The 13,227-nt window shown below is 40.9% G+C and overlaps 1 protein-coding gene across 1 annotated transcript in view; it reads right to left on the bottom strand.

Annotated features, from left to right (window-relative positions):
- Window positions 1-8,296: 8,296 nt before the first annotated feature.
- tmem8b (transmembrane protein 8B) overlaps window positions 8,297-13,227 on the bottom strand; it is a gene marked incomplete at its 5' end in the record, with an annotated part of 26,898 nt that continues 21,967 nt past the window's right edge. Inside the window, one exon of the mRNA XM_084054218.1 lies at window positions 8,297-8,699. Within this exon, the coding sequence (XP_083910344.1) occupies window positions 8,364-8,699 (336 nt within the window). The 3' untranslated portion in view covers window positions 8,297-8,363. The remainder of the gene's footprint in view (window positions 8,700-13,227) is intronic.

Here is a 13,227-nt window from a genome sequence, read left to right on the forward strand (position 1 = left end):
TCAGACAGATTATGCCAATATGTCTATTCAATATGATTTTGTCTTTGACACATGCTTGCCTTAGAACTATTTCAAGAGGCCTCATTCTAATTCTTGATTCTCATTACAGCCCTAATTTTGTTAGTGTGCCTTAATACTGACAATTGGTGTATATCTCTTCATTTCAATCTCAGGCATGCAGAATATAAAAAAGACCAAACCATTGCTAACAAAGCTGAATCCTTTTCTTCTTCACACCGTAGCTTCAGTCTAAGGACCTCACCCATGGGACATCACAGTTAGGAAATCAACATCCTGCATTGTGTGTCAAAATGCTGCATGTGCTACAGTATCTGTAATTGGACTCACATTTTCTTTCATGTGAGAATGGAATAAATTATCACAACAACTCAGACACCCTACCTGCAACGTGTGGCAGGGTATTGTCCTCAATCCTGTCAGTGTGTTTTTGTTAACGAGATAACAAATTAATATTCAGATTTTCAAGAAACCCAAGGGAATGATCAGTCAGCTGCCGTGAGGAGATGATTAAAGGCCTGTACGCAGTACATGATTTTTATTTTTAAGTTTTAGTTTGGTCATGGTCAGAATCAAGGTCCAATGTCTGGCTGTTAGTAAAATAACGTGACATGCTCACATTTCCATGAAACCTGGCTGTCCTGAATAGATTATTATCTCCGCCAGACCGAAGGCAAGGGTTTTTTTTCCGCTCCTGTCTGTTTATTTGTCTGTCTGGAGCTACTCTTGTTTGTCTGTCCGGGACAAAGATTGCAAACCGCTGGACCGATAAACGTCAAATTCCGTGTGCACGCTGCCAGTAGGCCAAGGAAGTATGGAAGGAAGCGATCAGATCGGGCTGATACCAAGCCCAAATAAGGAGTATAGCCTATGTCATTCTGTGAATATGTCATAGATGACAGACATCATGGACTAGACACCCGGCCTGGTAGAGATACAGCATGCACTCCCCTGAGCATTATGTTAATGTCTGGGTTGAAAAGGTCAAAGGTCACAATTGAGAGACGTAGAACAAGAGATGTTGGTCCAGGCAGGGTTTGCACCCAAAGGTACATTTGTTTAATTGTACTGACTATTTGCCCTTGAGGCTATTTCCAAATACTGGTTTATATTGGTTAAATCATGGATTTTGTGTATCATGAACTTGCAGATCTGCTATTTTTGACGTGCGATACCATCGTACAATGAAGGGTGTTCTTATGCATGAATGTACGCTTATTCTTATTACTACTCGTATATATGATGTTTTTTTGCATATTATTGTACATTATTGTTTGTCTTTAAATGTCTAGATGAATTGAATACACAGGACCTTAATGGAAACAAGCCCTGAGGGCTTATCTGGGTTATCCTTTTAGCATTCTTTTGTATAAATCTGCGCCACCGTGCCTTGTTTTTGCAAACTGTGTTAATAAAGTATTCAATGAATCAAATCAAACACTCTGGCTGACTGGCTCTGAGAAATGTTTGTTGTGTTGAAATTTTGTTCCTTGGTGGAAGGACAAATAAACTCAACCTTGAACCATAAACCTTGAATCAACCTATAAAATAGGGCTTAAGTGGTTAATAGCTAAACTCATTCTCACTCTCGCTGTGGCTACTGCTTACCCGCTGCCACCTTTACTTCTGCTGATTGCTTTGCCCCACCTCCACCCAGTATCCACCTGTTGTCTCCCTGGGGTTCTGTAATTGATCACTCCCTGCTCATAAGTTGCCCGCCTGCTAAATAAGGCTTAATGAAGAGAATCACAGCCACACCCCACATTATATGCAAACGTGTCATGTTGTGAGCTTGTATTTTCGGCAAAGAAATCTGGTGGGGAGAATAGGAGGGGGCCTTGTATAGACCCCTGGGGAACTCCACTCAACCGAGGGTTTAAATGGTGCCTTGCATGGTTTCCTCTGCCATCCATGTGTGAATGGGTGAATGTAGGTGCTTTGTATAAAGGTGCTAGCTATTACATGCACCATTTGCCTTTTTATATAAATATCCCTGCCACCTCAATTCTTTGCTTCTTTCAAATTAAAGCTCTTCAGACCTAATTATAGTTGGTAGTAGATCAATGCGAGTTAATATAATTTGTTATTAATTATAATATTATGCCAAACTTTAATGTCTGCTCTTTGATATTGTGATTTTGTGAGGTCAGACATACAGTACGTAGGTCACATCTCCTGGAGGGACATATTTGTTAACCATGATGTTATTAAGAACCCTTGCTGAGCTGCCAGGGACGTGAGAAGTCCAAGACAAACTTTCCCACCAAGGGGAGCCTGGTCAGAATTAAATTGAACTTTAGTTTAGACTGTGTCCATTGCTAAGCTCACGGGGCTGAGCTTCAAGCCTCACTACCAACTCCCCAACTGATGTCGAGTGCATGTGGAGCTTGTGACTTTGTGAATCAAGAGAGGTCAAGTATAATAGCTGGCTGGCAGCGTTCAAGGCAGTGTGGAGCCAGGGCATCCAGAGGGTAATACCTGGCCTCATTCCAAATCTCCTGAGAGTCAGGTTGTGACCACAGTTAATGAGTCTGGGGGAGTGGGATCGAGCATTGGATTCATAATCTGGTCATGTTGCAAAGGTGTCTATATTCCTGATGCTGCAAGTCCCCAAGTCCTTGAAAGTGGTGACTCACGTAACTAGTACAGACTACAAGAAACAAATAAACTTCTGTGTTCATCAAGAAAGCAAGGTGGGCAGAGAGGGAGTGTGTTTCAGAAAAGGAACGACTCAAAAGTTCCCTGTGGACACAGCACCCTGATGTTGTGGATGGATAACGAGTCTGAGAAGAACAGGAGTGCATGGACGAAGGATCATCAGCACCTAACCACATGCAGTACCACAGGCACAATGAGGAGGAGCTGATGGAGAATGTGTGGAGGATAGACGCGGGCCATGGCGATAACAACTCAAAGATTCCCTGCGGTCACAGCAACCAGATGTTGTGGAGGTGAGGGAAGTGCATGTTCACAGGGGCACGCCAGAGGTCCTCCCCGAGTGTGTACAGTACTAACAGCACTCACTGCTCCTAATAATTAGGATGGGTAAATGCAGACGACAAATTTCACTATGTGCAAATATACAGTGACAAAATTACCCCAAAGGAGTGGGGACCGAATTATTATTATTATATGATGAAATATGAGATATGGCGAGGTCTGGAAAGTCACCATCTCAGGGCACAAGAAGGCGAAAGAGGGATAAGTTGCCAGGACAAGCACAGAGGAGACAGTTACCACCTGGTTCATTCACTTTTGCAACCTGCTTGGCAGTGCTCCAGAAGTGGAAGGTGCCGATTAGGACAGGAGATCCCTGAAAGGATGTGTAATGGCGCTTTGATGAAGAATGACAAACCAGACCTGAGGCTATACTCCGGCATCTTCCCTATAAACCAGGCAGGTAAGGTAACCTATCCCCCACAGGCAACCACAGGATTGAACCTGAACCGCTCAAATTCCGAAAAAGGATACTGGAGCGGAGAAGACCAGTAAGCCAGCCTTATGGCAGAGCAGAGTGTGTTTACTGTGTAGCAGCTTTATGAAAGTCTGTCTGAGGCTGACCAAATAGTATTAGTAATATGTTCATACTTAACGCAATGCTGATATACAAAATAGTCTGGTCAGATTAATGATGGCATATAATTAGTAGCATGCCTTTTTCTAGTTTTGCATTCAACTACATACAGTATATGCATTCAAGTATGATCTTAACAATAAAGTACATTAATGTATGTTATGTAAGTGTGTGTACATCTATCTATCTACACACAGTAGTAGGACAAGCACCATGCCATCCCCCCAGCCACAAACTGTTCAAACCCCTACAAGACGAGGCCGGGCAATACAAGACACTGACACTTTGCAGTTTGCATCTTAATCCCAATGCACTGTTTTTTTTTCTTTCCTTTTTTTCACACCTTAACTAACGTCCATAGCATATCAGGTGGTACAGTATATATCTGCTATGCTCACGCACCTTTATGTCTTACCTCAGGTACTATGTGTATATACTGTATGTAGATAAAAAATATATATCTTTATTGATTGATCTCTCTTCCCCCTTGCCCCCCTTCTTATTCCTCCCTTTCTTTTTTATGGAAATAACAAAAACGATGGAGCTTGCTCAAAAACTAATTTCACCCACTGTTTTACACCTGTAGACCTGTGATGTGACTGACAATAAAGTCAGATAGTAAAATAAGCTAAAATTGCTCTTGTACTGCAGTAGATTATGGCGAGGTGTCAGAGTAATAATCCTATAGATTATGTTAGTTTGGAATCCATAAATACAAACAAGTACTTGCCTTGAATTTGTGTGTATTGGAAATCCACTGTTAAATATTTCAATATCTGACACTCTGTGGCTTTTTGGTATAGTGCTCCATTCAATGCAATGGAATATTGAGGGCCTTCTTAAAATAACTACCTTTACTTTTTAAATCTGCTGAGGCATTCAATAAAAAAGAATGTGTATCTGAGCCAGTCTTGCATCCTTTATTTTGGAGTGCCGCTTTTTCCACTTTGGTGGTATTTGAACCTAGTTATATTTATAGCTGAGCATCCACTGCCTAAACAAAAAGGCATCCAGAGGAAGCGCACCTGCTTTTTTTGTAAACTTCCTTTACCCTACCTTTTATTGAAAGGACAGTGAAGAAAATGTACATGATGAAATACATATACGTGTTAATCTTGATTTCATATTTCAATTATACAAAATGTTTCCCTTTTAATATCATTCAAATCATCTAAACTATCAGTTTGAACCTAAAATGGAACCTGAGTGAACTTGTTTCTTTTTGTTTTAGTTTGTTTCAGGTTTTACCCAAGGGCGGAAAAATGAAGACTCATGCTGTCAAACATCTTCCACCAGGTTATGCTCTGTGCTCTTGACAGTGGATATTCAGCTGCATGTAAGATGGCACTAGTAAAATAAAAACTTTTAAGCCACAAGGCTCTCTGTACAAAACCTAATTGCTTAGGGCATGGCATCCTTGCCAGATCCTGAAACTATCCTTAACCTCACTAAGCCCATGCTTAACCATACTAACAGTGCCTAACATAAACTAAAAATCACACAAAGCTCCTACCTAATCTCAACCATAACAGCGATAACCTTAACAGAAATTAAAGAATAAAACCACACCAAACTCATGTCTAAACTTAACCAGCAGCAAACTATAATCATTTGGCATTGAATGTGTATGACAGCTGAATATCATTAATAGTCCTGAAGGATGGACAATTTGAAGCTAATGTCTTGGAGAGTCAATTTCGCTATAGATGTGGGAGGGGACAGGCAGTTGAGAATCAAAGCTCTTACTTTGACCTTGGAGTTACACCAAACATACTGTTCTCTCATTCCAAATTGCAAGTTTTCCAAATATGTTTTTTATGACGATTTTGATGAGGTTACTTTGATAATCATGTTGAAGACGCAAAAACGATTGTCTTACCTGTTAGACTTCTTATTCAGTCGATAAAATTAACCATATTATTTTACTCTAGGTGTATTTTTCCTCTGACAGGAAGATAGTAGAGAGGGAAATTTACAGCAAAGACTGTACCGTAAGTGCCCTTCAGTAACCCATCATCATTATTGTTTCTAAGCTGTTCTGGGAGTTTCCAGCTCAAGAAATGGTTTATCATATTATATATAGCTCCAACAATGATAATCCTCATCAAAATGAGGATTTTATAAAAACTACAATCATTACTTTTTTTAAAATTTTGTATTATTAAGCTTAAAATGTTTATGTTTGCATTCAGTGTATGTTGCAACCACACAAAGGTATTATACATTATGAAACTGATCATACAATACAACTAATCTGTTTGGTGCGGTGGATTGTGTGTAGGCTACATGTAACATGATGATGGGGCCAAAAGTGCAGCACAGTTACAACCGTCATAGTTGTCACCAGCACCCACGTTGTGTAAGTACCAAATGTACTCCCCTATCCATCTGCGTGCCTATGGGTGTGTTGGTCTTAAAATTAGGTGTGGTCAGGCTTTTAGTTTTAGGTCGACTGAGAGAAGTCAGAAAGGGATTACGCCTTAGTCCAGGTCTAGACTGGTTGATGTACAGTAGTACCTCCCCGAATCATTTCCCCACCATTTAAAGAGCAAATATAGTACAGGCAGGTTTACAACACACACACACTGCAATCAAAATCCATCTGAATGCAACACATCACTCATGTTCAAAAATCATTTGTGGGCCACATTATTATCCATATATTGAATCCGCACCAGCCAATTTGCTGTGCTGGGTGTCACAAAAACGTAAATTGTTTTCATGCTCAGAAACGGCAGATAAACCATTTTTCAAGCACTTGATTTTTCATTATACCTAGCTCTGCGTTTTTTTACTCAGAGATGAGCGGTGAGGAGAGAGAGCAACAGAGATAAAGAGAGAAAGAGCATTTATTTCAATAAATAGCCTACACTTTGTTGCTGATCGAAAATATGTTCAAAAACATTTTTTATCTTTTGTTTCCCCATCTCCTGACATCATTATATTCACGCTGCTCCCGTAGATGGTTGCGCGCTTTTACCTCACACATGAGCTTATCTATTTCCTCAGCGGAAAACTATTTTAAATAGCAATGTGCCATGGTGCAGGCGCACATGGCTCGAATGGGAAAAGACTCTATGATTGGTATTTCATGTTATGCCCAAAACACCCCCATCAGAGATTAAATAGAACGTTTTACGCCTTCCCCTGTACTTTAAGCCCAGATTGTCCAACATGAAGTTGAACATGCCCAAGGTATGGCCCATGAAATGCCACCTTGTGCCATCGACCATCTAAAAATAAGGCCCATGATCTGTGTTGCATGTCATGTTAATCTCATTGTAGTTCTGAGAGAAGACAAATTAGTAGTTTTTTGAGTTAAATTAATACAGGATTTTACTAAGGGTAAACATTTCTTCATTCAGCATATGCTTTGGGTTTGTGATTCTGGCGTGCAAGGCCATAACTTGCATAAAGGAATTAATTATTTTTTTGTTCTCAATATTATTGCACTTGATATTTTTCGTATATTTCTTAATGTTTACATAAGGTTAAAAAGTGCTGTAACGGCTCCAGACACAAGCATATCAATTCTAAACAAAATAGGCTAAGTTACAGTGTATCTACAATATGTTGTAATGGACATGAGCACTTCTGTGTCTGGACTGTTGCTGTACGGTGAGTCAGTCGTTAAATATAGCAGAATTATTTATTTCCTGCCCCATTCGTGAGAGAATGCTGTTGGCAGATTCACCGCCTGGATACCAGTGACTTCCATTAGACCTGAAATTGCAATATCATGTCTTTCTGTGAGGGTTCACTGCCCCCAATACATTGAAGCTACCGTATGGAAGCAAAAGTAAGGCTGATTTAAAGAAAGAAAACATTTATTGTTTATGAATCCAGTGTCAGACAGATCCTGGCAGAAAGAACAGAGAAGTTGAGGTCTTGGGTGTGAGGTCTAAAAATAATCCTGCCTCCCGCTCTCTTCCATCAGGCAGCTGGACTTTGGAATTGTTCCTGTTAAGAGCAATCAGCACATTTGTGTAAAAGCGAATACATTACAATTGCAAAAAAGACAATCTAACATTCCACATGACTACTAGATTTACATTTGAACGTCTGTGATGCCAATTGTGGTTTATACATACTATATTATAAAAATGTACAGAATAACATTGTTTTGTGTCTCAGTGCAAAAGATATTCCAAAAGAATATCATAAAAGCCGTGCCCTTGTTAATGGTTCGCAAATCTCCCCCCTGTCTGCGCCAAAACCGTAAAATAGCTGGCCTTTTTTAGGAGACCGTCAATAAATAACCAACATAACCAGTTTTACAGTCACCGTCAAGTAGCAGCAGTGTTTCAGCTTTGACTTTAAATACATATTCACAAACAGCGTGTCACTGTACACCCACAATTCATTAGAACAACTTCAACAATGGATTAATAATTACAGCAGTGTTGATAATAATTACCATGACAATAACAGCAACCAAAAAAACTAAACAAAACAAAAGAGTCAATGTGTCGTATTTGCGTTGACGTATTTACATTTGCGTATTCAAGTTCTGTGGCTTATTTTCCCATGTGTGAATTTTTTTCCCCCCAAGTAAAAGAAGGCAATGAAGGGCTGATTTATACTTAGTTGTGCGCCGGAGTCGTGCACCAAAATAGCCGATCTACAAGCTCAGAACATGGAGCAATGCGCCACATTGTGAGCTTGTAAATTGGCTATTTTCGGTGCACGACACGGCGCGCAACCAAGTATAAATCAGGCAGAAGTGTCTGTAAGGTAACGAGGGGGCTGGGAGAGGGTGGCAGGGGGTTTATCAGCTGGTACAGATGCTGTTGATGGAGATGATAGCCGGGTCCACCAGGCCCATCTCCTCGTGCTCGTTCACGCACAGCTGATAGCCGCAGCCCCGCCTGCGCTTCAGCGGGGTGACCTTGGCGTCGGGCTTGGCGCGCGGGGGAAGGAGGAAGCCCACGCTGCCCGCAATCAGCATGTGCCAGATGCTGTGGATGTAGAAGTAGTTCTCCTCGGTCTCCACGAAGGCATACAGTGCCACGGCTGAAACGGCGATCATGGTCCCCGGGAAGAGGAAGAAGACCCATCGCTTCCAAGTCGGGGGGTAGCATCGCCGCCGACGGATGGTACGCACAGTCTGATGGGCCGGGGAAACAAACAGACACGCGCACACGCACACACACACACACACACACACACACACATACACACACACACACACACACACACAAATAATCTGGTTTAGAGTCGTGTCCTGCTCTTTTTCCTATACTGTTTTTAGAGTGTTTTCTTACTCATTTTTTCAATTTTCTCCCAATTGAGTCATTGCCAGTTGCCCACTGTGTACTGTGGTCCCCGTCACTGCCAACCCCCACTGTTGGCCAAGGGAGGGTGTATACTACTTTACCATGTGCCCGATACAAATGGAGTTGCCAGCCATGGACCCAATTCCCTGTCGGCTTCCCACCCACGAACAAACACCAATGCCATTTGTGTTGGTTGGAGCACCGGGCCAAGCTGGAGGCACCACTGCTGACAATCAAACCCTGCAGGTATCTGCGGTGTAAATATTTTAACTCTCCACCACCCAGAATATATATACAATATAAGAAAGAGTCCAAAATTGTGAAAATAGACGATCTACAAGGTCACAACGCCTCGCATTGCGCGTCGTTGTGAGCTTGTAGATCTCATTCCAAGTGCTTGTCAGGGTTGGGGATCCCCAGTTCAAATATGATTATTTTGGAGGTCCCCAGTTCAAATATGATTATTTTGGGGGTCACAGCCTGAAAAGGTTGAGAACCACTGCACTAGAGCACCTGTTATTTTGAAGATCAGGAAATCCTAAATGATAAACCAATGAATCACTGCACAGGAAAGGTCATTCTACTTTTAATGAAATCAGTACCTAGGGCAGCAACTCTTGGAGCGGCAGACTGAAGCAAACACTTGCAGCATATAATATACAGTATAGTGAATTAATATACTGTGTACATGCAGCAGCAGCACCATGATGCAAACACTGGCAGCATATAATATAGTGTATTAATATACATGCAGCAGTGGCAGCATGATGCAAACAAACACTGGCTGCATACCATCGCTGACAGGTGGAAACCTTGTACGTCCAAAACCTTAACTTTATCAGGAAGAGGAAAAAATAACCTGCACTCCAATGGATCATTTAGTCTCAAAAGCTCTTATTAATACTTTTCATTGGTTCAATATTTATAAAACCCACAAACAGACTTAACCACTTTCACCTTTAAAATGTTTCCAAAATAGGCAAAATTGCCGACCAAGCTCACAACGTGTCGAATCGCAACGCGTTGTGAGCTTGCAGAAACGTAGACTTTTCGTGCTTTTGCGTGACACTCTACAACATTGCATTAAAGCGGCACTATGTAACTTTTTTTTTATGACTGAAATGTGATTTTGTCCAATCTGTATGGTAGAGTATGTTAATACAATATAACTTATACAATTTGGGTGGTTGTATTTTGTTTCCCTGCTCTTCTATTGAGACATTTAGATAGTGTCAAAGGTCATGTCTCACCTAGACAAAGTATCTGACACGAATTTTGACCTGATGGTCAAGATTCAATTTTTCCCCTGAGGAAGCAGGCAGGCTCTATTAGCTCAATGGTAAAAATGTCAGCCCTTGCGCAGGAAACTGGGTTCAAATCCGGGGTAGAAGAGGAAAGTTACATACAGTGCAGATTTAACTTACAAAAAAAACACAACAAGTTGAAATATGGACATACAGGGTTTCTGCCCAAATGCAAAGATATAATATATTGTTGCTGTTGGGTGGAAACCTTGTATGTCCAAAACCGTTCCTTTTTTATAATTATTAAAAATAAAATAAAAATGTGAAGAGCCAATCTACAAGCTCACAATGCGTCGCCATCATGAGCTAGTAGATCGGCTATTTTCATACTTTTGCGTGACACTCTTGTATGATGAAGTAGGGCATTATTTTAAGAAAAAAAAGAAACAAAATGAAATATGGAGATACAAGTTTTCTGCACGACATCAGCGATATTATAGCATATAAATATATGCAGCAGCAGCAGTATGAAGCAACGCTTTGCCAGCAGCAAACAGTATGTGATGGCCTTTAAATGGACCGCGTGTTGTGATGCTTTTTCTTTTTTTTAAGATTTTTTTTTTTGCTTTTTATACCTTTATTTAGAGAGGGACAGGGAAAGTAAGCTGACAGGAAATGGGGATAGAGATGGGGGGTGACATGCAGCAAAGGTCGTCGGGAACGGGAGTCGAACCCGCGACACGCTGTCAGGCTGGCATTGCAGCCTAGGGTGCCTGGACTGTCACGCTACGGCCCAGGCCGTGATGCTTTTTCAAACAGCAGACTGACAGCTGGTTACAGCTGGGGCATACGACTGCCGTGTCCTCTGAACTAACGCATGCTTCATGTATACTACTGTATGTACAATTACATATAAAGCGTAGAGTGCCTGTGTGTATATGGGATATGTAAACAATATGAATAGTGTGTGTGTGCGCCATTGTGTGAAACAGGCAACAGGATTTTAGTGTCCATAATAGGCGAGAACACGTAAATATCAGATCTACAGCGTTTTAAAAAAAAATATCAGAAAAATGTTTAGACATTTTGAAAGATATGTATTTTTTATGTTTTTAATTTTGAAAATAAAGACTATTATTCTGTCTGAACTTACATAGACCACCTGTGGGTACTGTATTCCACTCAACAACAGTTGGCAGGTATCACACAGACCTTATCGACCTTAGTCTTTTCATGCACATGTCTCTTCTGACTGGGCTATTTAGTGTGATAGATTTGAATGTCATACCAAGCGTATCTGATTTAGAGCGCTTGGCACCCCTGAAAAGCGCTAGACACCCTGTGCCCTCTGCTTGACTGATCTAATTTGGTTGTGTCTGCGGGAGCACTCAGTGTGCCCGGCTTTGCGGAAACATGACAAGCTGATGTGAAGGGGCCTTCATAAAATGTACGATGCTCAGAATCTGGAAGTACAACACTGAAGAAGGCTGAAATGCTGACGTACAGTGGCAAAAAGCTGAGCAAGTAATTTGACTGACTTCCCAAGTAATGAAGGCAGATAAATACTAAAAGGTGCACCACACAGTGTTTTGGAATTTAACTCTGAAAGTGTAAAAAACATAATACTGTTCATTAGCATATTATGCCCATTTTACTAGGTCTGGGCAACAGGCTATATCGATATTATATTGTTATCGTGATATGAGACTACTGTAGATGTCCTCTGGGATTTGGGATATTGCGATTTCTTACTTAATACTTAATACTTAAGTATTAAGTATTAAGCCCTATTTCATACTTTTCACAACGTGTCACATGCAACGCTGTGTGAACTTGTAGATTGCCTATTTTCCTTATTTTGTGATTTTGTCCATATCGCCCAGCCCTGCATTGCAGTTTATTTGTAACGTTGCTGTTAGTGTATGCTATTGCTAAAACCATTCGGTACAGAAATCACAGGACCTTCTTTTGTATGCCTCTTGATACAGAATGTCATGCAGACTCATATGTTCATGAGGATCGTATTACAGACTATGAAAAGGCTTAGCTGCCTGCTCTAACAAAAAAAGTGTAATTGTGTAGGATAATTGTGGAGTTAACAGATGTCAGTTACTCTGATTGAATTACAGATGAGCCACAGCCTTGAGAAAAAGAGTGAAAGGCTACGGCTTTGGGTGATTCTGCAAAAATGTCACAAAAGACTGTACAAGACTTTTTCGGAAGGGCTGCTGTTAATCTCTGAAGAAAAGACGCAATCTTTTGTACTGTAGGCTACCTTTGGTACTGTATCAAAGCTAGAGGGCTTATGCTGTGGAACTGAATAGCACTTCATCTTCCGCGGTTTTCTCAGCTCACAAAAGGGGCAGCTCTCCGAGCTACAACTCCCACACTATATTCAGCACAAGGCTTTTTCTGGCGAGGCCAGAGACCTTGTATCCAAACTCATGTTCGAGCTTTGCCGCTAAAGCATCTTTTTTTCCTCCCAAACTGCGCCTGAAAGACTATTATTTTTTATCTTCTCAGTTGAGGGAGCACATTATGACTCGGAGAGCATTCTGTGAAAGTACAAGCTGACTTATAATGGAACTACAACGCATGACTAATACCCACAAGCTGCGGAACATTTAAAGCTCCCTCTATGCTAATGTGGGATGGCTTCAATGGTCAGAAAACCAATAGTTTCCAACCTGCACACGCACCTGCCGCCCCTGCAACCCTATGTGACTGATTAAGTCTGTACGCCTGCCATGTCGCACGTCACAAGATCAATGGGAAGGACAATGAAGACACTCCTCATCTGCATTCTGAGACCTAGTGCTGGACTGTGACTTGTAGGACACCCATGACAAGTTGGACTTTCCTTTCCTTACCCGTGAAAATTGTGGTAATATTTTCACATGTCACATTATTCTCAGAAAATGTTTTTAAAACCAACCCTGTGATATTTACTGTATGTTTGTACTGTACAAGATTAAAAAAATGTGATTTACAACTACAATTAACAATTAAAATGATACTGTTTTCACGTCCTGTGTTTAAAACATTATTATTATGTTGTATGATTTTGCAAGCATGCATACGGTATGACAGATCTGTAAAAGGTGAATTCAGGGAT

The sequence above is a fragment of the Gymnoscopelus microlampas genome (assembly GCF_963454915.1).
Source record: "Gymnoscopelus microlampas genome assembly, chromosome: 4".
In the NCBI taxonomy this organism is placed as follows: Eukaryota; Metazoa; Chordata; class Actinopteri; order Myctophiformes; family Myctophidae; genus Gymnoscopelus; species Gymnoscopelus microlampas.